This window comes from Geotrypetes seraphini, chromosome 2, assembly GCF_902459505.1.
Source record: "Geotrypetes seraphini chromosome 2, aGeoSer1.1, whole genome shotgun sequence".
Lineage (NCBI taxonomy): Eukaryota > Metazoa > Chordata > Amphibia > Gymnophiona > Dermophiidae > Geotrypetes > Geotrypetes seraphini.
In genome coordinates this window covers 522036300-522061302 of record NC_047085.1, presented here as the reverse complement: position 1 = coordinate 522061302, position 25003 = coordinate 522036300, and the positions used below count along the sequence as shown (strand labels likewise).

Below are 25003 nucleotides of genomic sequence, written 5' to 3'. Positions count from 1 at the left end.
TGTCAGTGTGGTCTTTCCACTAAAGCTTTTACCACACTCAGTACATATAAATGGCTTCACTTCTGTGTGAATTCTATGATGACTTCTCAGTGCAGTCTTTGCACTAAAGCTTTTACCACACTCAGTACATGTACGGCTTCACTCCTGTGTGAATTCTCTGGTGTATTGTCAATGATTTTTTGTCAGAAAAGCTTTTACCACACTCAGTACATGTAAATGGTTTAACGCCTGTGTGAATTCTCTGGTGTATTGTGAGGGATTTTTTCACCCTGAAGCTTTTACCACAGTCAGTACATGTAAATGGTCTCACACCTGTGTGAATTCTCTGGTGTACTGAGAGGGTTTTCTTCATGCTGAAGCTTTTACCACACTCAGTACATGTAAATGGTCTCACACCTGTGTGAATTCTCTGGTGTACTGTGAGGGTTCCCTTCACATTGAAGCTTTTATTACATTCAGTACATGTAAATGGTCTCACGCCTGTGTGAATTCTCTGGTGTATAGTGAGGGTTCCCTTCACATTGAAGCTTTTATCACATTCAGTACATGTAAATGGTTTCACTCCGGTGTGGATTCTCTGGTGTGTTGTGAGTTTTGCTTTATCAGTATAGCTTTTACCACACTCAGTACATGTAAATAGTTTAACACCTGTGTGAATTCTCTGGTGTATTGTGAGGGTTCCTTTCTCACTGAAGCTTTTAGCACACTCAGAACATGAAAATGGCTTCACTCCAGTGTGGATTATCTGATGCTTTGTCAGTACAGTCTTTCTACTAAAGCTTTTACCACACTCAGCACATGTAAAAGGCTTCACTCCTGTGTGAATTCTCTGGTGCCTTGTCAGTAATTTCTTGTCAGAAAAGCTTTTACTACACTCAGTACATGTAAATGGTCTCATGCCTGTGTGAATTCTGTGGTGTATTGTGAGGCTTCCCTTCACACTGAAGCTTTTATCACATTCAGTACATGTAAATGGTTTCACTCCAGTGTGGCTTCTCTGATGCCTTGTCAGTGCAGTGTTTCTACTAAACGTTTTACCACACTCAGTACATGTAAATGGTCTTACACCTGTGTGAATTTTCTGGTGTATTGTGAGGGATCCTTTCACACTGAAGCTTTTACCACACTCAGAACATGAAAATGGCTTCACTCCTGTGTGGCTAATCTGGTGTCCTGCGAGGTGTACCTTCCTTTCAAAGCTTTTACCACACTCAGTACATGTAAATGGTCTTACACCTGTGTGAATTCTCTGGTGTATTGTGAGGGTTTCCTTCACACAAAAGCTTTTATCACATTCAGTACATATAAATGGTTTCACTCCAGTGTGGATTCTCTGATGCGTTGTCAGTACAGTATTTCTACTAAAGCTTTTACCACACTCAGTACATGTAAATGGTTTCACACCTGTGTGAATTCTCTTGTGTATTGTGAGGGTTCCCTTTACACTGAAGCTTTTACTACACTCAGAACATGAAAATGGCTTTACTCCTATGTGGCTAATCTGGTGTCCCGCGATGTGTGTCTTCCTTTCAAAGCTTTTACCACACTCAGTAGGTGGCTTCTTTCTTCTGTGGATTTTCGCCTCCATTTTGTGGTTTCCTTTCCAGCTAGCACTTTTACCAATGTCAGCACAAGTAAATAACCTTTCATTTTTGTCAGTTTCCTGATATTCTGGGATATTTGCCATCTTGCAAAATATTTCTTCACATTTAGTAGAAGTGGCTGATTCCTCACCAGTTTCAGCCTTTTTATGATCTGTGAATGGTTCCCCATCACTGAAGCTTTTCTCACATTCAGTATTTAAAACTGATCTCTCTCCTAGGTGAAATTTTGGTTTTTTTGTGAAATTCTTGTCCTGGTTTATATTTTTTTTACAACCAGGATATGAAGATGTTCTCTTGTCAGTATTTGTTTTTTGGCATTTTGTAATGTTTCCTATATTGAAAATGTTTTCCCCATATTCGATACTTGTACACATTCTCATTCCTTCATTATTTTTCCTGTGTTGCATTAGCTGTTTCTTGCTGTTGAAACTTTTCCCACAGTCAGAACATGTAAAATGTGTCTCTTTTAAGCAGGTTTTCTGTTCTCCCTTTTGACTGGAGGTTTCCCCACAGTCCGTATATGTAAATGATCTCTCTTCAGTATCAGATCTCTGATGTGGTTTCAGAATTGAACGATCACTGAGGAATATCTCACATACATCACAGGAACATCTTTGATCTCTCATCTGGTCCGTCTGGTCTTCCTCTGTCTGTGTGATCTTGAGCAGAGCTGACTCTCCTGGTAAATATTTTGGATTTTGATTTTTTTCCTTCTCTCCCCATTTCTCTTTCTCTCCTTCTGATAACATCTTTACTCCTTCAGGCTTCTCACTGAGCTTCCAGGGATTATTTTTAGGGTCATCTTTTTCCTAAATCAAAAAATATATTATTGTAGGAGTAAAACCTTTGAACAAGTTCAGTAATACAAATCCCCTTTGTAAATTTACCACCCACTCACTGCTCAGAAAACAACATTTCCAAGCTGATCAGTACCAGAGATGCAAATAAGAGTGTGTGATCATATTTAAGTCAATATTTATCCCAAGACATGCAGACTGCCTATTCTCAACATATGGGTGACGTCATCCACAGCCTCACAAGCAGACTTGCTTGTGGAAACGTAGAAGTTTCGAGTCAGCCGCACTGCGCATGCACAAGTGCCTTCCCGCCTAGCACAGGGCGAGTCTCTTCAGTTCTCAGTTTTCCGTTGAGACGAGAAATCTGTACTTTGATACTCTGTGTTGAACTTTGCTCGCTTCGTGCCTTCTCACCTCGGTTTGTGTTCTTTTTAGTCGCGAATTGCTGTGTTCCTTTCTTTCTTTCTTTTCCTTGACTGACTAGCACCAGGCCGCGGTCTTCGAGTTCGCAGCGGCTATCTTCCCTCCTATGTCCCAGCCAGTCATGGGCTTCAAGAAGTGTAGCCAGTGCCAGCGTGTGATTTCTCTCACGGAGCCACACCGCTGGTGCCTCAAGTGCCTTGGGCCTGACCATAATCCGAAGTCATGTGAGCGCTGAGCTACTCTTCAACCTCAAGCCCTTAAAAGTTGTCGGGTTTTAGTGGAGAAACTCTTCAGGATGGTCTCTTCAATGACACCCTCGACCTCGGGTGCTGCCTCGGTCCCACCTTCCAGCAAGGGTCCTCCTACTTCCACGACTCCGACCTCGAGCCTCATCAGACCGTCCTCGTTTGGATCATCTTTAGCCTTCAGTACACCTGCTTAATCTTCCCCTGAGCTTCCCTCAGGACAGATACCTAAGCAGAAGGTTCCAGTGGTGGTCCTCAAGCTCTCCAAGACCTCCAAGTCCAAGCACATCTCCACTGCCACCTTGGAGCCTTTAGCCTCAGCAAGTGGTCCAGTTTCAGACACAGATCCATCTTTGGAGGCTTCTCTCCAAACCATGTTGGAGCAGCAATTTGTTCAGTTACTGAGCAAATATGGTTCTGCCTTGACGCTGCCTCCTGTAATACAGCCTGGGCAATCGGCAGTCTCGTGCGAGGTCGAGTCCCTGCCTGTGCCTAGAGCTGAAGCTTCACACTCTATGCAAGGAACAGAGTCTTTGCGAGTGTCTTGACAGGAATTTTCACACTCCATACAAAGAGCAGAGTCTTTGGGAGTGCTTCAAGATTCCTCGATCCAATCCACTGCGTTTCGATCTACAGCTTCTAGCCCAATCCATTCACCAGTAGCATTGCCTGTTTCCATGCATAGGGCGAAGTCTCCTCGATCCTCGAGACCTGCTTCCAGACACCACTCTCATTGTCGATGGAGGCCTTCATCGAGACATCCATCGAGGCGCAGATCTTCTTCGTCTAGGCCTCATTCCAGACCTTCCAGCTCTCGAGGCCTCTAACTTCTCGCTTGAGGTCATCCCTTCCGGACCCTGAGGAACCAGCTGCTTCCATTGCCTCCTCCAAGTCTCCATATTCTTTGGATTGCCACTTCTCCAGAGAGGCTTCACCTTCGTTCTCAAGGTTCTCGAGTCCCTCTCGAGGCAGGGCCTTGGCGGATCAGCTGTCTTTCTCTTCCTTCCTTCGTCAGATGGCTGATGACCTGGAAATTCAGTTAGATACTGGTTCTAAATACTAAGGAGTATCTCAAGGTCATGCATCCACCTCCACCTCCTGCAGATCAGGATACTTTGAAGTCACCAGTGGTGGACGCGATGGTCGCAGCTATTGCTAAGTGGCATACGTTGCCCTAGAGCGTATTCCAGTCAGGTTTTCAGGATTTCCCCAATGAATATGCATTGAAAGCAGTGCATGCAAATAGATCTCATGCATATTCATTGGGGAAATCCTGAAAACGGCTTCTCTCCTGTGTGAATCATCTGGTGGTGACTTGTGAGTGCTCTCTTGTCAAAAAAGCTTTTATGAATATGAAAATGGCTTCACTCCTGTATGGATGAGCAGGTGCATTGTGAGGATCTCCTGGAATACGGCTCTCGAGGACCGGAGTTCCCTACCCCTGCTCTATGGGCAGCGTATGCCACTTAGCAAAAGATGAGACCACTGCGTCCACCACTGGTGACTTCAAAGTATCCTGATCCCCCTCCGGGATGGGATACAGATGAGCCATGGAGAGCGCAAACCGAAAAGGCACCTCCAGCATCTTCCAATGCACCAGGACGATATCCCGGATATCCAGATGCATGGGAAAGGAGCAGGATGCAGTGCGGATCCCCCTAATTTAATCAAGTTTGCAGACGACACAAAACTATGTCGGGTAGTTGGGTCACAAAAGGATAGAGAAGAACTTCAGAGAGATTTGAACCAGCTAGAGAAATGGGCGGAAAAGTGGCAGATGAAGTTTAACATAGAAAAATGCAAAGTGATGCACCTGGGTAAGAAAAACAAGGAACATGAATATAAAATGTTAGGTGTGACACTGGGCAAGACCGAACAAGAAAGGGACCTGGGGGTACTGATAGACAGGACCCTGAAGCCGTCGGCTCAATGCGCAGCGGTAGCAAAGAAGGCAAACAGGATGTTAGGTATGATAAAGAAGGGAATCACAAGTAGATCGGCGGACGTCATAATGCCGCTTTACAGAGCAATGGTCAGACCACACTTGGAATACTGTGTCCAACACTGGTCTCCCTATCTAAAGAAGGATATAACCCTACTGGAGAGGGTGCAAAGGCGAGCCACAAAGCTAGTAAAAGGTATCGAGAATTTGAGCTACAAAGAACGCCTCGGAAAACTGGGATTGTTCACCCTCGAGAAGAGAAGACTGCGAGGGGACATGATAGAGACTTTTAAAATACTAAAAGGATTTGACAAAATAGAGCAAGAAACATCGTTATTCACATTGTCAAATGTGACCCGGACAAGAGGTCATGGACTGAAACTGAGGGGCTGCAGGCTCAGGACAAATGGCAGGAACTTCTGTTTCACACAGCAAGTGGTGGACGCTTGGAATGCTCTCCCTGAGGAGGTCGTGATGGAGACCAGCATTCTGGGATCCAAGAGCAAGTTGGATGCACACCTTCTTGCAAATCACATTGGGGGATACGAGTAAACAAGGTTTCTCAGCAGAGAACACCTGGCTTGGCCTCCGCGGGTGCGGGTCGCCGGACTGGATGGACCTAGAGTCTGATCCGGCGAAGCCATTTCTTATGTTCTAAGAGGGCCCACCACTCGCGAGGTCTCCTGTGGCGCCACTTCAAAGCGCAACACTGAGGAGACCTGCTGAATCAGATCTGGGAGCTCGTACCGCTGAAAAAGGCGCACCACGGACACATCCTCCCCTGCTACCAGCCTCTGTCCCCCCGAGAGGATCCTGGAGGTCTCCCCAAGGGTCCATGTCATCATCCATGGAAAACTGCTCCTCAGATATCAATTTGTCGCCCCAGGCCACCCATGGGCGCTTGGACGAGGGAGGATGGGAGACGCTAAAGGCACTGAAGGGGGCTGAACCGGAGTGGGCGCGGAGGGAAAACCACCCCCCCCTTCCCCCTGAGACCCCTGGGTTGAAGCAGGACCTCTGGCCGCTTGAAAATAAGTCTTGCATAGAGCAAAAATAAAATCAGGGGAAAACCCCCTGGCACCCAATGGGACTCACTGCCAAAGCAGAGGACCCATGAGAAACTGTCCCGCTATTCTAATACAGTGGGAAGGTCACCTCAGGCTGCAGAGAAAATGGAGGATCTTCCTGCCAAAATTGGTGAAGTTCCCAGCGAAAATGACCCCTCCGCGGCCTGTAGCGGCTGGGAAGCCTGAACTATCCCATCCGCTAAAGCAGGCAAGCAAAGGTAAGGGAATCCTTTTTACCCTTACCGTCAGCGGCTGGGGAAATCCCTCCTTGGGCGGTGAGGGAAGCCCGGGCTTCCCCGCTGTCAGCTGCTACTCGCGATACACTAGCGGCAGAATGCCCTGGCTGCCAGAACCTGATGCAGTCTGTCACACAGCTATCCCCTGCTCTGACCGGCAGGCAGCTTAGCTGTGCCGAATCCTGACCTGTCGGCGTGGCTTCCCCAGGAAAGAGGAAGGCTTTTCAGGTAAAACAGACCTAGGCTCCTGCCTAGTCCGCCAGGCCACACTGAGATAAGCTTGCCAAAGAGGAGACGACACAAAATAAGTCTGTTCAAAAACTTGTTCTTAGGCTTTATTAAACCAGGGGCTCTGAATACTATCAGCCACCCTCATGGAATGCAAACTTAAGCATAACGAAAAAAAATACCATACAGTTGTCAGAATGCCTTAAAGTCCAAATATGGCATACAATTGCAGTTCCCTGGACTTTCTCTGCTTTAAAGATAGTCCTCTTCACCAGGGTTTTTACTGAGGCTTTCACACAGTAAGGGAATATCTAAGTACCTATTTTACTTATAATTTTAATGCACCCTTATTGTCTGTTTTTTCTGTAAACCGCTTAGAATCCTAACGGAGTTTAGCAGTATATAAGAAATAAATTACATTACATGGAGACGTCACACTAGCACAGATAAAGTTCTTTTAGCAAACCCTGACCTCCGGGCAGTCCCAAAGTGAAACGGAGAGGTTTTTTTCTCTCCCTAATCAAGGCCAGCTGGGCTCAGGTTTCAGAGAGCCCAGAAGGTAACCACAGCCTTGCTTCACTCCCCTTAGGAACTAACCTCCATGTCAGTAGGGATATAGTCAGCTTCCAGAAACGGTTCAGAGACATCCATCGCCTCTGCCTTCTCAGCAGCAGCTGGGGTTAAGCTTGGGCAGTCCTCTGACATTTCTACGTCCTCACTAGGGTGGGGTTGAGGAGAGAGACTTCTCTCCTCATCTGCCTCCTTGCTCTGCTGCTGATCGTGCCTTTGCCTGGGCTCCTCAGCTCCAGCTCCATCCCTGCTCTCCTTACTGTGATTCAGGGCTCTGCTTTTACGTATGTCAAAGCCCCACCCCTCTCTCCTAGGAGCAGGGGGGTTGGGCAGGAATTCCCTAGAGAAATAACTCAGGTTTCTCCTAGGTTGATAATGTGCATACCTTGCAAGACTAGGTCTCCACTTCTTAGTAAAAGTCCTATCAGGCTTACTAGTGTACTTATTACGATATGGCACTCTCTGCTGGATATTCTTAGGCTCATACCTTTGCTGTTCTACCTCACTGTCTGAGGGGTAGTCAGCCATTTCCATACCTTTACTTTTTATCTGGTCAGCTCTCCTGACCAGGGACCGTGCTCTGCTTTTATCCATTACAGGGACAAAGCTGGCTACAGGTTTATCACAAGACGAGCTCCACCACCACTCCGGCCGTCACAGCGCTTGCACAGGACAGCCGCGAGTGCCTCATGTTTGGAGCACAATGAGCAATTTTTCCCCTGCAAAGTGCTAATTGAACCACATGCGACCTAACTGAAATAAAAGTGCCGGTTAGATGAAAAATAGAAACATAGAAAGATGACGGCAGAAAAGGGCTATAGCCCATCAAGTCTGCCCACTCTTCTGACCCACCCCATTAAGTCTGAGTGCTAATGACCAAGTTCCTTAACTCTACCCTCGTAGGGATCCCACGTGGATGTCCCATTTATTCTTAAAATCAAGCACGCTGGTGGCCTTGATCACCTGAATTGGAAGCTTGTTCCAGTGATCTACCACCCTTTCTGTGAAGAAATACTTCCTGGTGTCACCATTAAATTTCCCTCCTCTGAGTTTGAGCGGGTGCCCCCTTGTGACCGAGGGTCCTTTGGGAAAGAAGATGTCGTCTTCCACCTCGACATGTCCTGAGATGTATTTAAATGTCTCAATCATGTCCCCCCTTTCCCTGCGTTCCTCTAGAGTGTAGAGCTGCAATTTGTTAGTCTTTCTTCGTATGAGAGACCCTTGAGCCCGGAGATCATCCTAGTGGCCATCCGCTGAACCGACTCAACTCTAAGCATGTCTTTATGGTAATGTGGCCTCCAGAATTGCACACAGTATTCCAGATGAGGTCTCACCATGGCTCTGTATAGTGGCATTATGACTTCAGGTTTGCGGCTGATGAAGCTTCTACTGATACATCCCATCATTTGCCTTGCCTTGGATGAGACCTTCTCTACTTGTTTGGCAGCCTTCATGTCTGCACTGATGATTACTCCCAAGTCTCGTTCTTCTGAAGTCCTAGCTAGTGTTTCTCCATTTAAGGTGTAAGTTTTGCATGGATTTCCGCTGCCGAGATGCATGACCTTACATTTCTTAGCGTTGAAGCCCAGCTGCCATGTCGAGGACCAGTTTTCCAACGTAAGCAGATCCTGCATCATACTATCCTGCCGATTGCTTTCACTTACTATATTACAAAGTTTGGCGTCATCGGCGAATAGTGTTACTTTACCCTGAAGTCCTCGGGACAAGTCCCTTATGAATATGTTAAAAAGGAATGGACCCAGGACTGAGCCCTGTGGCACTCCGCTAGTCACATCCGATGTCTCAGAAAGGGTGCCGTTGACCACCACCCTCTGAAGTCTACCACTCAGCCAATCATTAACCCATGCAGTTAGTGTCTCACCTAACCCCATCGATTTCATCTTGCTTAACAGTCTACGGTGTGGGACGCTGTCAAAAGCTTTACTGAAATCCAAGTACACTATGTCCAGAGATTCTCCCGAGTCTAGCTTTCCTGTTACCCAATCAAAGAAGCTGATAAGATTGGCTTGGCATGACCTACCCTTAGTGAATCCATGTGAATCCAGGGATCCCTTAGATTCCTCTCGTCCAAAATCGTGTCTAATTTACCTTTAAGTAGTGTTTTCATGAGTTTACACACTATTGATGTGAGACTCACTGGTCTGTAATTCGCAGCCTCTGCTCTGCATCCCTTTTTGTGTAGAGGAACGACGTTGGCTGTTTTCCAGTCCAGGGGGACTCTCCCCTTACTTAGGGAGAGATTGAAGAGCATGGCTAACGGTTCCGCCAGGACATCGCACAGCTCTCTGAGCACTCTTGGGTGCAACTCGTCCGGTCCCATGGCTTTGCTCACCTTGAGTCTTGACAGTTCGCTGTAAACATCAGCTGGTGTGAACTCAAAATTCTGAAATGGGTCTTCCTTGCTTTGCTTTGCTTCCAGCTGTGGCCCGTGCCCTGGTGCCTCGCAGGTATAGACTGAGCAGAAGTAATCATTCAGTAGTCTGGCTTTATCGGAATCTGTTTCCACATAATTCCCGTCTGGCGTTCTAAGGCGTACTATACAGTAAATATAAAAGGAAAGCAGCCTTTTAGACCGGCACTGCCTCAGGATTATTATTATTTTTTTTTTTACAGAACAGACTGGCGATTGGCTGGCCCGGAACTTCCTCTCTGAAGTCAGAATTGACGTTGTGGGAAGGGTTTAGACTGGCTGTTGTGCAGTCGCTGCACTCGCCTCAGCTGGTCCTGATGCAGCAGCGTCGTCGCCAGTGGGGAAGCAGGGAGAAATTATCAGTGGCGGTGGTGTGGAGGAGGCAGGAAGAGAGAAAGAAAGAAAGGATGCACACAGTCAGAAGGAAGTGCAACCACAGACTCATGAAATCACCAGACAACAAAGCAGTAGTGTACCTAGGGGGGAAGGCTGGGGGGAGGCCGCCCCGGGTGCACGCCCCAAGGGGGTGCACAGGAGAGAGATGAACGGGGATGACGGGGGACCCGCAGGGTTAAAAATAACTGAGCCGCGAGGCTCGTCTTCTGCTCCTACTGCCCTGCCGCTCACATATAGCCGATCGGAAGTGTTCCCCGATGTCAGCGCTGACGTCGGAGGGAGGGTTTTAGCAAAGCCTGCCCTCCGACGTCAGCAATGACGTCGGGGAAGACTTCCAGTCGGCTATGTGTGCGTGGCAGGACAGGCAGGAAATAGAAGACAAACCTCGTGGCTCGAGCTCCATTTTGCTGAGAAAGTTGCTAAGATGGGCTGGGAGGCAAAAGCGGAACACAAAAGGGGGGAGGGAGTGCGTTTTGGACACAAGGCATGAACTTGGGAGAGAGGAAGGGAAGGAAAGAGATGCTGAGGTAGGGGAGGGAATGCGTTTTTGGACACAGAAGGCATGGACTTGGGAGAGAGGAAGGGAGGGAAAGAGATGCTGAAGTGGGGGTGGGAATGTGTTTTTGGACACAGAAGGCATGGACTTGGGAGAGAGGAAGGGAGGGAAAGAGATGCTGAGATGGGGAGGGAATGTGTTTTTGGACACAGAAGGCATGGACTTGGGAGAGAGGAAGGGAGGGAAAGAGATGCTGAGATGGGGAGGGAATGTGTTTTTGGACACAGAAGGCATGGACTTGGGAGAAGGGAGGGAAAGAGATGCTGAAGTGGGGGTGGGAATGTGTTTTTGGACACAGAAGGCATGGACTTGGGAGAGAGGAAGGGAGGGAAAGAGATGCTGAGATGGGGAGGGAATGGGTTTTTGGACACAGAAGGCATGGACTTGGGAGAAGGGAGGGAAAGAGATGCTGAGGTGGGGGTGGGAATGTGTTTTTGGACACAGAAGGCATGGACTTGGGAGAGAGGAAGGGAGGGAAAGAGATGGTTGTGTGCATGGGGAATAGAAGAAAGGAGAATTTTTTGTCATAGGAAGGGAGTGAGGTACAGACAGTGGCATACCAAGGTGGGGGTGGGGTGGGGGTGGTCCGCCCCGGGTTTACGCCCCAAGGGGGTGCACAGCTGGCCACCCTCCAGTGTTCTCTGCTGTAAATGTACAGGCTTTTGCATTATAAATCTGCATTGTATCTTCGACACAATTATTTGAGATAACTGAGCAGCATGAAGCTTATAGTTTGGTGTGCATCACTGTTGTTGAAATTACAAAGAAAGAAGGAAAGAAAACCAAATTATTTAAGAGTTTAAAGTATAATGACCACACCAATAGTTCGGTATAAAAAGAGAGGTTTTTGATCAATGAAAGAGAACGGAACCCATTTACTACAGACTTGATTATCTCTTAATGGATCCAGCCTCAGTCTGTAATTCTGTAACACCAGTCTTACTTTATTCTTAATGGAGTCGTAAAGCCAAGTTATCTCAGGCTAGATGTACAGTGTACAGATGAGGCGTATATAAACACCCATGCTGAATATGTACAGTCCCCTGCATTGTAAACTGCTCTCAACTGCATAGTACATTCCCTTGCATTGTATCTTCGCTGTGTATGTACAGTCTCTTGCATTGTAAACCGCTTTGAACTGTTTGTGGTATTGCGGTATACAAAAATAAAGTTATTATTATTATTAGGCCGGCAAACTGCATCTCTTTAGCTACTTGAGTGCCACCGCCGCCATAGGAAACAGGCTGGCGCCGAGTTCTCCCTGCTTTTCCCTGTGAGGCCGACCAACTCTCGCCACCTGCGTCAATTCTGACTGGCTGGCCCAGAACGTCCTCTCCGACGTTAGAATTGAGGTCGGGTGGCGAGAGTTGGTCGGCCCCGCGGGGAAGAGAAGCAGGCAAACTCGGCGCTGGCCTATTCCCGATGGCGGCAGTGGCAGCCTATTCCCCAGTGGCAGTGTTAGCATTTTCCCAATGGTGGTGGCATAGGGGAGGGCAGGGAGAAAGAAAGAAAGGGGGGGGACAGGGAGCCAGAAAGAAAGAAAGGGGGCAGGGTGAAACAAAAAAAATGGGGCATGGAGAGAGAGAGAGAGAGAGAAAGACAGACATACAGAACGAAAGAGGGCATGGAGAGAGAAAGAAAGAAGGGGGCAGGGTGAAACAAAGAAAGAAATGGGGCACTGAGAGAGAAAGAAAAACAGACATACAGAAAGAAAGGGGGTATGGAGAGAGAGAAAAAGAAAGAAGGGGGCAGGGTGAAACAAAGAAAAAGTTTGGGGAGGGAATGAGGTCTGGAGGAGAGGAAGCATACAGGAGGCTGAAAGAAGGGAAGAAATATTGGATGCACAGTTAGAAGAATAAAGTGCAACCAGAGACTGATGAAATTACCAAAGGTAGGAAAAATGATTTTATTTTCAATTTAGTGATCAAAATGTGTCCGTTTTGAGAATTTATATATGCTGTCTATATTTTGCACTATGGCCCCCTTTTACTAAACCGCAATAGCGTTTTTTAGCGCAGGGAGCCTATGAGCATTGAGAGCAGCGTGAGGCATTCAGCGCAGCTCCCTGTGCTAAAAACCGCTATCGCGTTTTAGTAAAAAGGGAGGGGGAAAATTTGTCTATTTTTGTATAGTTGTTACTGAGGTGACATTGCATAAAGTCATCTGCCTTGACCTCTTTGAAAACCCGCAGAATATAAATGATAATTAACATTTTATCTGCATACAACGTGCTTTGTGTTTTTAAAATTTTATTGTTGGTAGATCATTTTGACTTGGCCACAAAGGTAAGGGGGAGGGAGGGGAGCTGCTGAAAGACATCTAGTAATCCTTGCAGGCTTGACTGTGCAGGGAATTATTTTTGTACAATCATGTTTTGTTATGTGACTGGCATTATTTAGACTTTAATTTCTATGAATGAATAGAATGAAAATGATATAAAATTATTTGCTTGTTTTTATGTGCGTGCGCTGAAGGAAAGTGGAGAGAGTGGGCTGAGGACGCTGAAGGGAAATGGGGAAGAGAGAGTGGGGAGAAGACGCTGATTTATAAATTGACAATTGTACAGAATATTGTTTCTTTATTACTTTAATATAAACAATTCAAGGCATGTGTGGATGGAATCAGGTGGTTTGTTGGGATGAGGACTAGAGAGTTGCGCGGGGACAGAAATCCCACCCGTCCCCGCCAAAGTCCCACCCGTCCCCACCCGTCCCCATGAGGAATCCCACCCGTCCCCGTGAGGAATCCCTCCGTCCCCACCCGTCCCCGCGAGGAATCCCCTCCGTCCCCACCCGTCCCCGCGAGGAATCCCCTCCGTCCCCGCCCGTCCATATAAACTTCAGAAATAGTTATTTCATTTAATTATGCTACTGAATTAAAGGCTCTGGTAGAAACCATTTACAAATAAGCAAAAAGACTTTATTAATTTGAAAATATTAATTGGGAAGAATACATACTTTGCAAATGGGTTTCTACCAGAGCCTCTAATGTTTATAAATTTTTATCAACACAACTAATATACTACTTTATCCTGAAGCAAAATAAAAAAAAAGAAATATAATTCTTTTCCTACCTTTGTTGCCTGGTTTCTGCTTTCCTCATGTTCTCATTCAATTCCTTCCATCCACTGTCTCTCTTCCTTCTGCATCTTCCATTTGCTCTGTTACTGTGCCTCTCCCTTTCTTCCCCCTTCCAAATTGGTCTGGCACCCATCTTCTTCTCTCCGCTCCCCCCATAGTCTGGCATCTGTCTTCTTCCCTGCCAGCGTCTTCTCCCTACTCTCTCTTCCCCATTTCCTTTCAGCGTCCTTCTCCCCCATCTTCCCCATGTCCTGTCAGCGTCCTTCTCCCCCCTCTGTCTTCCACATGTGCTTTCAGTGTCCTTCTCCCCCCTCTGCTTCCCCATGTCCTTTCAGCGTCCTTCTCCCTCTCTGTCTTCCCCATGGCCTTTCAGCGTCCTTCTCCACCCCCCCCATCTTCCCCATGTCCTTTCAGCGTCCTTCTCCACCCCTTTGTCTTCCCCATGTGCTTTCAGCATCCTTCTCCCCCCTCTGTCTTCCACAAGTGCTTTCAGAGTCCTTTCCCCCCCGCCCTTCCCATGGCCTTTCAGCGTCCTTCTCCACCCCTTTGTATTCCCCCATGTGCTTTCAGCGTCCTTCTCCCTCCTCTGTCTTCAAGTGCTTTCAGTGTCCTTCTCCCCCCCTCCTTCTCTACCGCCCCGGGTGCAGCACAGCCGGCCAGGTCCCCTTACTTTTGTGGCACTTCCCCGACCGACTGACAACAGCCCCGGTCCGACAAACCTCCCTGCCCTTAACTGCGAATCTAAATTACCTTATTACAGCTGCTGTAAGAAGATAATTTAGATTCGCGGCTACAGGGCAGGGAGGATTGTCGGACCGGGGCTGTTGTCGGTCGGTCGGGGAAGTGCCACAAAAGTAAGGGGACCTGGCCGGCTGTGCTGCAACCGGGGCGGGGTGTGGCGGGGCGGACCGCCCCGTCCCTTGGTAGCCACTCGAACCGCGAGGCTACTCTCCTCCTTACCTGCACTGCCTGCAGCACAGAGCCAAACGGAAGTCTTCCCGACTCAGTCGCGCGGCTCTTCTCTCTACCTTCTCTGCTTGCAGCACAGAGCCGAACGGAAGTCTTCCCGATGTCAGCGCTGACGTCGGAGGGAGGGAGGGCTTTAAGCTTTAAGCCCTCCCTCCCCTCCGATGTCAGCGCTGACGTCGGGAAGACTTCCGTTCGGCTCTGTGCTGCAAGCAGAGAAGGTAGAGAGAAGAGCCGCGCGACTGAGTACATCCAGCCCCGCAGGAACCCCGCTACCCTCGGAGGCGTCCCCACGGGATCCCCGCGACCCTAGGGGGCGTCCCCACGGGATCCCCGCGACCCTAGGGGCATCCCCACGGGATCCCCGTGACCCAAAGGGGGAACCCGCGGGATGCCCGCGGGTCCCGCGGGATTCCCGTCGTCCCCGTTCCCGTGCAGCTCTCTAATGAGGACCGAACTTACGGGGATTAGTCCAATAAAATGGTATTTTTTTATTTCTCATTATTTGTTTTATTTTTATTTGTTAATTTGTAAAGTGGTGATTGTTATGCATCAGTTTTTTCATATTTACATCTACTGTCTTTATATTTTGTACTGTATTAGAGGACATGTGTTACTGTTTTTTTGTGGTGTTGCATTGTATCCAGAATCTGGTTTCTTGACGATTCAGTTTAACTTTTGTCTACATATTTCTATTTTTAGTTTGTGATTATTCCATATTGGGCGAGGGTGTATCTCTGTTCTGTGTGTATGAAAAGAACATAGTTTTCAGTTGGCATTGACTACAGGATCAATTGACTGGCGGGATCTGGCTTGTTTAGTTTTACAATGTATGTGTTGTGTTCTAGTGCTCACTATAGTGTTTAAGATGCTGCCTTTTCCTAGGTACACTCTTGTTGTGCGATATGTGGATTGTTACGAAAAATCATATTTTTCATATAGATGGGGGGGGGGGTTTTTCTCAAAAAATGATGGGCCCCGGGTGCCACATAACCTAGGTACCGATGTGCCGATCAGTTGAAGATAAGTGGTTTTTCCTCTATCTACAAATTTGTATATGTGAAGCACAAGTTTTTCTGCTCAAACACTCATTTTAACGAAGGTTTTGCCTGTGAGGTTACCGTCTAACCACCTTGATATCCACCTTTGTGGCGGTGGGAGGGCCTTTTTCTGAGGCTTTTTCCTTCTTTTTGAGTAAATTTAGAGTTGATACTTGTCTCACATAGTTTTCTGCAAAACTTTATTACTACATTGTCCTACAATCATAGTAGTCACCAATTGAAAGTGTTGCTTTACATAACCTAGGTACACCACTGCAACAAAGGTAGGAAAAATGATTTTATTTTCAATTTAATGATTAAAATGTGTCAGTTTTGAGAATTTATATCTGCTGTCTATATTTTGCACTATATTTAATGGGTTCCTGGGGGGTGAGGAGGATTTTAAATAGGGAGAACTCAGTTTTCAGACTTAGTTTCAAGTTTTTTTCAAATTTACTATACCGCCCACTCGAACCTTCTGAACGGTGTACAAAATACCTTAACATTATACCAATTAAAAAATAATTTAGTCTAAAACAAACCAGGGGGGAGAAATAAATAAATAAATAAATAAAAACGATTTACAGACACGGACGAACAGGGACAAAAGAGAAGAAGGGATTGGAAATTACAATTGATAGAAAAAGAGAAAACAAAGGGAAGAACAAAAGGTTGGAGAAATAGAATGGAAACATGACTTAAAAATAAATCTAAGTTCTCCTGTTGTATTTTCCCGCAAGTAGTTGGGTATGCTGTTCCAGAGAAAAGGTGCATTAACAGAAAAAAATAGTATTCCTCATCGTACTGATCTGTTTCAATGAGGGAACGATAAGATTTGATTTCTTCCGTATCTGTTTCGTACAATTTACGCATGGTATGCAGTTAATTCCAGTTTAACAATGGATGATATTTTTGCAGTGATACCAGTTTTAAACTGCACCATTTTCCTGGTTTGTTGGATGTCAGGTAAGAGTCTCATGAAATGACCAATGTTTTCGTTATTAGCAATGGTCAAATTTGATTCTTTGTGGTAGCTTTCATTAGAGTTAGACGTTCATGCTGTCATATCCTACAGAGCTCGTTGGCACCCCACCCCAGGTATATTTTCTTGTTGTTAATATTTTAGAGATGCCAAAACTATTGTACTTTTAAATATGTTTGATTTGTGTTTGTATTGGTACAGCTACACACTGTGGACAAAAGTACGTTTGAATTTATTTTGAAGTACAGTGTGTTTCAGTGGGGAGTTTTTATTAACCATACCTGTGCTACCTGAATATAATTCCCCTTGAACTACCCCTGGACAGGTGTGAGCTAAATACAAAAAGAATTCTTTTGGAATGAAATAAATCGTCATATTCTCTTCTATTCCATATCTTCCAGCCTGCGCTCGACTCCTGCTTAAAAGGAGCTGAGACCACTTCAGGGAGAAAACTATGAAAGCTGGCTAACAGGTACCCAGTGGGATCGGCCTGTCCACTACAAACTAGAGTCTGTGACTATTCAAGCAGGCAGAGCTTCAAAATCGCTCCAAGCACTGAACTACCTGAAAAAAGGACAAAATTACATTGAAAATGGGGAGAGCAGAACAGACACAACTGTATCCATGCGTGCAGAAGGAAAAAACTGTAGAGGGCGCTAAACTGAACAGTAAATAGACCAGCGGAAGAGTGATAAATCGGGAGTGGATTCCTTCTGCAACCATGCGGCTAAAAGGAAATAACCCTACTGTCACTTATTGCACTGGAACAGAAAATCAGTAACTCAGCCCTGTGCCTGCGGAAAATGCAGATAATGCAATCCTTACCTAGAGTCCTCAGGATCTCATAATTCTCCTTCATCACCTCCCGGTGAAGCTCCTTCTGCCCTTCATCTAAATACTCCCACTCCTCCTGGGAGAAGGCGACGGTGATGTCCTCAAACGTCACCTGCTTCTGAAACATAAACCAGAAACTCACTCAGGGACACGAGGAAACACTCCGAACGCATTAGAGTTCAGCTGGATGTACTCTTCTGATAGCTTTGCTTTGGCGCTGTAAGTGTGCAGGCTTAGGGGTATTTTTTAATTTAAATTCTGCTTTCTCTGTAATTCCTTGTGTAAAATTCCCCCATCATAAACACCTGGCTCCCAGGTCAGACTGGATTTCCCACCATCCCCATCTCAATCTCTAACTAGAATGAACCCCATCCCATATCTCTCTGTCACTTATACCTAGAACAGTTTCATGGACCATGAATAACTGAGCTGCTGCTGCTGCTTTATCCTGGACAATACCAGGACCGTCTGGGCAACTCTCCATAGGGCTTACGGAGCCACTGGACGTACCCAGCAGTGATGCAATCACCATCCAATGCTCTAATTGTTTTAGGATGGACGCTGAAACCATTAGCGCACACTGCATTTATTTATTTTTTTTTTTTACTTTATTCATTTCAAAACTTAAAATCAAGTATAATAATAACATACATCAATTCAACTTTCAATACACTTTAAAAAGCTGTCAGGCATATTTATCAACAGAAAAAATAACACCATGTCTGGGGCAGCGTTAGAAGGCTTGGTTGAGAGAAGGGGTATCTAATGACACCCCTTCTGATCCCCTGCCCCGATCAGACTTCCTGTGCTTCCCCCACCCATTTAAAAAAATGTTCTTGGTGGTCTAAGAGACCCTTCCTGGCCCTCTCAGAAAATCCCTGGTGGTCTGGAGCAGTGTTTCTCAACTCGGTTCTGGAGTCCCCCCTTCCAGTCAGGTTTTCAGGATAACCACAATGAATATGCATGAAAGAAATTTGTATACATTGCCTCAATTATGTTCAAATTTCTTTCATGCATATTCACTGTGGATATACTGAAAACCTGACTAGCAAGGGGATATTCCTGGACTGAGTTGAGAAACACCGATATGGAGGACCCCTCCTTATCCTAAAACAGATGCCCTTCTGTTCTAGTGGACACCGACCTAACTCCCCTAAAAAAACCCATAGACAAATTCCTTTTCTGATGATCTACACAAGTGGAGGAGCAAGAGGAGAGCTGCTGTATGTCAGATCCTGCTCCAGACTTGGCTACAAATACAACTTATCATTTCTAGAGTAGGTATGTTCTCTGTACTTAGGGGGCTCCTGATCTATGTTTTTGAACCTGAGACAATAGTGTTAAGTGACTTTCCCACAGCCAGGAGGAGATGCATTGGGAATTGAACCCAGTGTGTGCAGAATGGTCTAAGCTGAAAGGAGCGATAAAAATGGCTACGGACCTTTATGTGAAGAAAATCAATAAAAACAAGAGAAAAAAGAAGCCGATATGGTTCTCCTAGTGGCTGAGAAAATAAAGGCGAAAGAGTTGGCGTTCATGAAATATAAAAAACCCCAAGAAGAGGAGAGCAGAAAGGACTACAGGGTGAAACTGAAAGAAGCCAAGAGAGAAATACGTTTGGCGAAGGCACAGGCGGAAGAACAAATGGCTAAAAATGTAAAAAAGGGAGATAAAAATTTTTTCAGATATATTAGTGAAAGGAGGAAGATAAAAAATGGAATTGCTAGGCTTAAAGATGCTGGGAACAAATATGTGGAGAGTGATGAGGAGAAAGCAAATGTGCTAAACAAATACTTCTGTTCTGTGTTCACAGAAGAAAATCCTGGAGAAGGACCGAGATTGTCTGGCAAAGTTACACGAGAAAATGGAGTAGATTCTGCGCCGTTCACGGAGGAGGGTGTTTATGAGCAACTTGAAAAACTGAAGGTGGACAAAGCGATGGGACCAGACGGGATCCATCCCAGGATACTAAGGGAGCTCAGAGAGGTTCTGGCGAGTCCTATTAAAGACTTCTTCAACAAATCTCTGGAGACGGGAGTGATTCCTGGGGATTGGAGGAGATCGGATGTGGTCCCTATTCATAAAAGTGGTCATTGGGATGAAGCAGGAAACTACAGGCCGGTGAGCCTCACTTCAGTTGTTGGAAAAATAATGGAAGTGTTGCTGAAAGAAAGGATAGTGTACTTCCTTGAATCTAATGGGTTACAGGATCCGAGGCAACATGGCTTTACAAAAGGTAAATCGTGCCAAACGAACCTGATTGAATTTTTTGATTGGGTGACCAGAGAGCTGGATCGAGGACATATGCTAGATGTAATTTACTTGGATTTCAGCAAAGCCTTTGATACAGTTCCTCATAGGAGGCTGTTGAACAAACTTGAAGGGCTGAAGTTAGGACCCAAAGTGGTGAACTGGGTCAGAAACTGGCTGTCGGAAAGACACCAGAGGGTGGTGGTTAATTGAAGTCGCTCGAAGGAAGGAAAGGTGACTAGTGGAGTCCCTCAGGGTTCGGTGCTGGGGCCAATCCTGTTCAATATGTTTGTGAGTGACATTGCTGAAGGGTTAGAAGGAAAAGTGTGCCTTTTTGCAGATAATATCAAGATTTGTAACAGAGTAGACACCGAAGAGGGAGTGGAAAATATGAAAAAGGATCTGCAAAAGTTAGAGGAATGGTCTAATACCTGGCAACTAAAATTCAATGCAAAGAAATGCAGAGTAATGCATTTGGGGATTAATAATAAGAAGGAACCGTATATGCTGGGAGGAGAGAAGCTGATATGCACGGACGGGGAGAGAGACCTTGGGGTGATAGTGTCCGAAGATCTAAAGGCGAAAAAACAGTGTGACAAGGCGGTGGCTGCTGCCAGAAGGATGCTGGGCTGTATAAAGAGAGGCGTAGCCAGTAGAAGGAAGAAGGTGTTGATGCCCCTGTACAGGTCATTGGTGAGGCCCCACTTGGAGTGTTTTGTGTTCAGTTTTGGAGACCGTATCTGGCGAAGGACGTAAGAAGACTTGAGGCGGTCCAGAGGAGGGTGACGAAAATGATAGGAGGCTTGCGCCAGAAGACGTATGAGGAGAGATTGGAAGCCCTGAATATGTATACCCTAGAGGAAAGGAGAGACAGGGGAGATATGATTCAGACGTTCAAATACTTGAAGGGTATTAACGTAGAACAAAATCTTTTCCAGAGAAAAGAAAATGGTAAAACCAGAGGACATAATTTGAGGTTGAGGGGTGGTAGATTCAGGGGCAATGTTAGGAAATTCTACTTTACGGAGAGGGTGGTGGATGCCTGGAATGTGCTCCCGAGAGAGGTGGTGGAGAGTAAAACTGTGACTGAGTTCAAAGAAGCGTGGGATGAACACAGAAGATTTAGAATCAGAAAATAATATTAAATATTGAACTAGGCCAGTTACTGGGCAGACTTGCACGGTCTGTGTTTGTGTATGGCCGTTTGGTGGAGGATGGGCAGGGGAGGGCTTCAATGGCTGGGAGGGTTTAGATGGGCTGGAGTAAGTCTTAACAGAGATTTCGGCAGTTGGAACCCAAGCTTTGGATTCTTGCCCAGAATAGCTAAGAAGAAAAAAATTAAAAATTTAAATTGAATCAGGTTGGGCAGACTGGATGGACCATTCGGGTCTTTATCTGCCTTCATCTACTATGTTACTATGTAATTCCCCCAGGAGTAAAATTATACATCTCACACTAATTTGTGACAAGAAACAGAAACAGTGTCCTAAAGCAGAACGAGCAGCTGCTGTGAGGGAAGGAGAATGAGGAAGAAGAGCCTGGGGAGTGGATGGAGCAGTGCCAGGAAGCAGAAAGTGAGATTGTCCTAAAGCAGGAGGAGAGTGAGGAAGAAGAGTCTGGGGAGTGGAGGGAGCATTGCCAGGAAGCAGAAAGTGAGATTGTCCTAAAGCAGGAGGAGAATGAGGAAGAAGAGCCTGGGGAGTGGAGGGAGCAGTGCCAGGAAGCAGAAAGTGAGATTGTCCTAAAGCAGGAGGAGAATGAGGAAGAAGAGCCTGGGGAGTGGAGGGAGCAGTGCCAGGAAGCAGAAAGTGAGATTGTCCTAAAGCAGGAGGAGAATGAGGAAGAAGAGCCTGGGGAGTGGAGGGAGCAGTGCCAGGAAGCAGAAAGTGAGATTGTCCTAAAGCAGGAGGTGATTGAGGAAGAAGAGCCTGGGGAGTGGAGGGAGCAGTGCCAGGAAGCAGAAAGTGAGATTGTCCTAAAGCAGGAGGAGAATGAGGAAGAAGAGCCTGGGGAGTGGAGGGAGCAGTGCCAGGAAGCAGAAAGTGAGATTGTCCTAAAGCAGGAGGAGAATGAGGAAGAAGAGCCTGGGGAGTGGAGGGTGCAGTGCCAGGAAGCAGAAAGTGAGATTGTCCTAAAGCAGGAGGTGATTGAGGAAGAAGAGCCTGGGGAGTGGAGGGAGCAGTGCCAGGAAGCAGAAAGTGAGATTGTCCTAAAGCAGGAGGAGAATGAGGAAGAAGAGCCTGGGGAGTGGAGGGAGCAGTGCCAGGAAGCAGAAAGTGAGATTGTCCTAAAGCAGGAGGAGAATGAGGAAGAAAAGCCTGGGGAGTGGAGGAAGAAGTGCCAGGAAGCAGAAAGTGAGATTTTCCTAAAGCAGGAGGAGAATGAGGAAGAAGAGCCTGGGGAATGGAGGGATCAGTGTCGGGAAAAAGAAAGTGAGATTGTCCTAAAGCAGGAGGAGAATGAGGAACAAAAGCCTGGGGAGTGGAGGGATCAGTGTCGGGAAAAAGAAAGTGAGATTGTCCTAAAGCAGGAGGAGAATGAGGAAGAAGAGCCTGGGGAGTGGAGGGATCAGTGTCGGGAAAAAGAAACTGAGATTGTCCTAAAGCAGGAGGAGAATGAGGAAGAAGAGCTTGGGGAATGGAGGGAGCATAGAAACATAGAAACATAGAAAGATGACGGCAGAAAAGGGCTACAGCCCATCAAGTCTGCCCACTCTACTGACCCACCCCATTAAGTCTGAGTGCATATGACTTAGTTCCTTAGCTCGACCTTCGTAGGGATCCCACGTGGATGTCCCATTTATTCTTAAAGTCGAGCACGCTGGTGGCCTTGATCACCTGCACCGGAAGTCTGTTCCATTGATCCACCACCCTTTCTGTGAAGAAGTACTTCCTGGTGTCACTACTAAATTTCCCTCCTCTAAGTTTAAGCGGGTGCCCCCTTGTGACCGAGGGTCCCTTGGGAACGAATATGTCGTCTTCCAGCTCTACACGACCTGTGACGTATTTAAATGTCTCAATCATGTCACCCCTTTCCCTGCGTTCCTCTAGAGTATAGAGCTGTAATTTGCCCAGTCTTTCTTCGTATGAGAGACCCTTGAGTCCGGAGACCATTCTAGTGGCCATCCGCTGGACCGACTCGGCTCGAAGCACATCTTTACGGTAATGTGGCCTCCAGAATTGCACACAGTATTCCAGATGAGGTCTCACCATGGCTCTATACAGTGGCATCATGACTTCAGGTTTGCGGCTGACGAAGCTTCTCTTGATACATCCCATCATTTGCCTTGCCTTGGACGAGGCCTTCTCTACTTGTTTGGCAGCTTTCATGTCTGCACTGATGATTACTCCCAAGTCCCGTTCTTCTGAAGTCCTAGCTAGTGCCTCTCCATTCAAGGTGTATGTTCTGCATGGATTTCTGCTGCCGAGATGCATGACCTTACACTTCTTAGCGTTGAATCCCAGCTGCCATGTCGAGGACCAGTTTTCCAGCGCGAGCAGATCCTGCGTCATATTATCCTTGAGATTGCTTTCACTTACTATGTTACACAGTTTGGCGTCGTCGGCAAACAGTGCTACTTTTCCCTGAAGCCCCTGGGTCAAGTCCCTTATGAATATGTTGAAAAGGGACGGTCCCAGTACTGATCCCTGCGGCACTCCGCTAGTCACCTTCGATGTCTCAGAGAGGGTGCCGTTGACCACCACCCTTTGAAGTCTTCCACTCAGCCAATCATTGACCCATGCAGTTAGTTTCTCACCCAACCCCATTGATTTCATCTTGTTTAATAGTCTACGGTGCGGGACGCTGTCAAAAGCTTTACTGAAATCCAAGTACACTATGTCCAGAGACTCTCCCGAGTCTAGTTTTCCTGTCACCCAGTCAAAGAAGCTGATGAGATTGGATTGGCATGACCTGCCCCTAGTGAATCCATGTTGACAGGGATCCCTCAGATTTCCCTCATCCAATATCGTGTCTAATTTCCCTTTAAGTAGAGTTTCCATGAGTTTACACACTATTGATGTGAGACTTACTGGTCTGTAATTCGCAGCCTCTGCTCTGCAACCCTTTTTGTGCAGAGGAACAACATTGGCAGTTTTCCAGTCCAGGGGGACTCTCCCCGTACTTAGGGAGAGATTGAAGAGCATGGCTAACGGTTCCGCCAAAACATCGCATAGCTCTCTGAGCACTCTTGGATGCAAATTGTCCGGTCCCATGGCTTTGTTCACCTTGAGTTTCGACAGTTCTCTGTAAACCTCTTCTGGTGTGAAATCAAAATTCCGAAATGGGTCTTCCATGCTTTGCTTTGCTTCAATCCGTGGCCCGTGTCCTGGTGCTTCGCAGGTGAAGACTGAACAGAAGTAATCATTCAGCAATTTGGCCTTATCGGAATCTGTTTCCACATAGTTCCCTTCTGGCGTTCTAAGGCGTACTACCCCGTTTGCATTCTTTTTCCTGTCGCTAATGTACCTGAAGAAGGATTTGTTCCCTTTCTTAATGTTTTTCGCTAGATTTTCTTCCATTCGAAGTTTGGCTTCCCTGACTGCTGTTTTGACCGCTGCAGACTTTGCCCTGTATACAATGTTTGCTTCTTTTTCCCCCGAGCATTTGTATACGAGAAATGCTCTTTTCTTCTCTTTGACGAGGTACGAGACCTCATCAGTGAACCATTGGGGTTTCTTTTTTCTTTGCTGTTTGGTTACCGATTTTATGTAGCATTGAGTTGCCTCATGAAGGGTCGATTTCAAGGTTGACCAGCAGTGCCGGGAAAAAGAAAGTGAGATTGTCCTAAAGCAGGAGGAGAATGAGGAAGAAGAGCCTGGGGAGTGGAGGAAGGAGAAAGTGAGATGGTCCTAAAGCAGGAGGAGAATGAGGAAGAAGAGCCTGGGGAGTGGAGGGAGCAGTGCCAGGAAGTAGAAAGTGAGATTGTCCTAAAGCAGGAGGAGAATGAGGAAGAAGAACCTGGGGAGTGGAGGGAGCAGTACCAGGAAGCAGAAAGTGAGATTGTGCTAAAGCAGGAGGAGAATGAGGAAGAAGAGCCTGGGGAGTGGAGGGAGCAATACAGGAAGCAGAAAGTGAGATTGTCCTAAAGCAGGAGGAGAATGAGGAAGAAGAGCCTGGGGAGTGGAGGGAGCTGTGCCAGGAAGCAGAAAGTGAGATTGTGCTAAAGCAGGAGGAGAATGAGGAAGAAGAGCCTGGGGAGTGGAGGGGGTAGTGCCAGGCTCAGTCCCTCTCCTACCTGCTCAGCCATCCTCCTGCCCTTCTCCGCAGCACCAGCTCCAGCCTTGGCTCCTAATGGAGGGAAAAGAGACAAAGGCAGGAAAAAGAAGAGAGATCTGAATCTCCCCCTTCACTCCTC

At 46.6% G+C, this 25003-nt stretch overlaps 1 protein-coding gene across 2 annotated transcripts; it reads right to left on the bottom strand.

Moving 5' to 3' along the window:
• Positions 1–86: 86 nt before the first annotated feature.
• LOC117354735 (oocyte zinc finger protein XlCOF6-like) lies at positions 87–25003 on the bottom strand. 2 transcript variants are annotated; one of them, XM_033932675.1, is made up of 3 exons: positions 24884–25003; positions 17389–17515; positions 87–2412 (listed from the first exon to the last, which is right to left on the bottom strand). In XM_033932675.1, the coding sequence occupies exons 1-3, from the start codon at positions 24893–24895 to the stop codon at positions 122–124; spliced, it is 2430 nt and encodes an 809-aa protein (XP_033788566.1). In that variant the 5' UTR covers positions 24896–25003; the 3' UTR covers positions 87–121. The 2 variants fall into 2 exon arrangements, with proteins under 2 accessions (XP_033788566.1, XP_033788567.1); XM_033932676.1 differs by having other exon boundaries at positions 17389–17512; positions 24884–24957.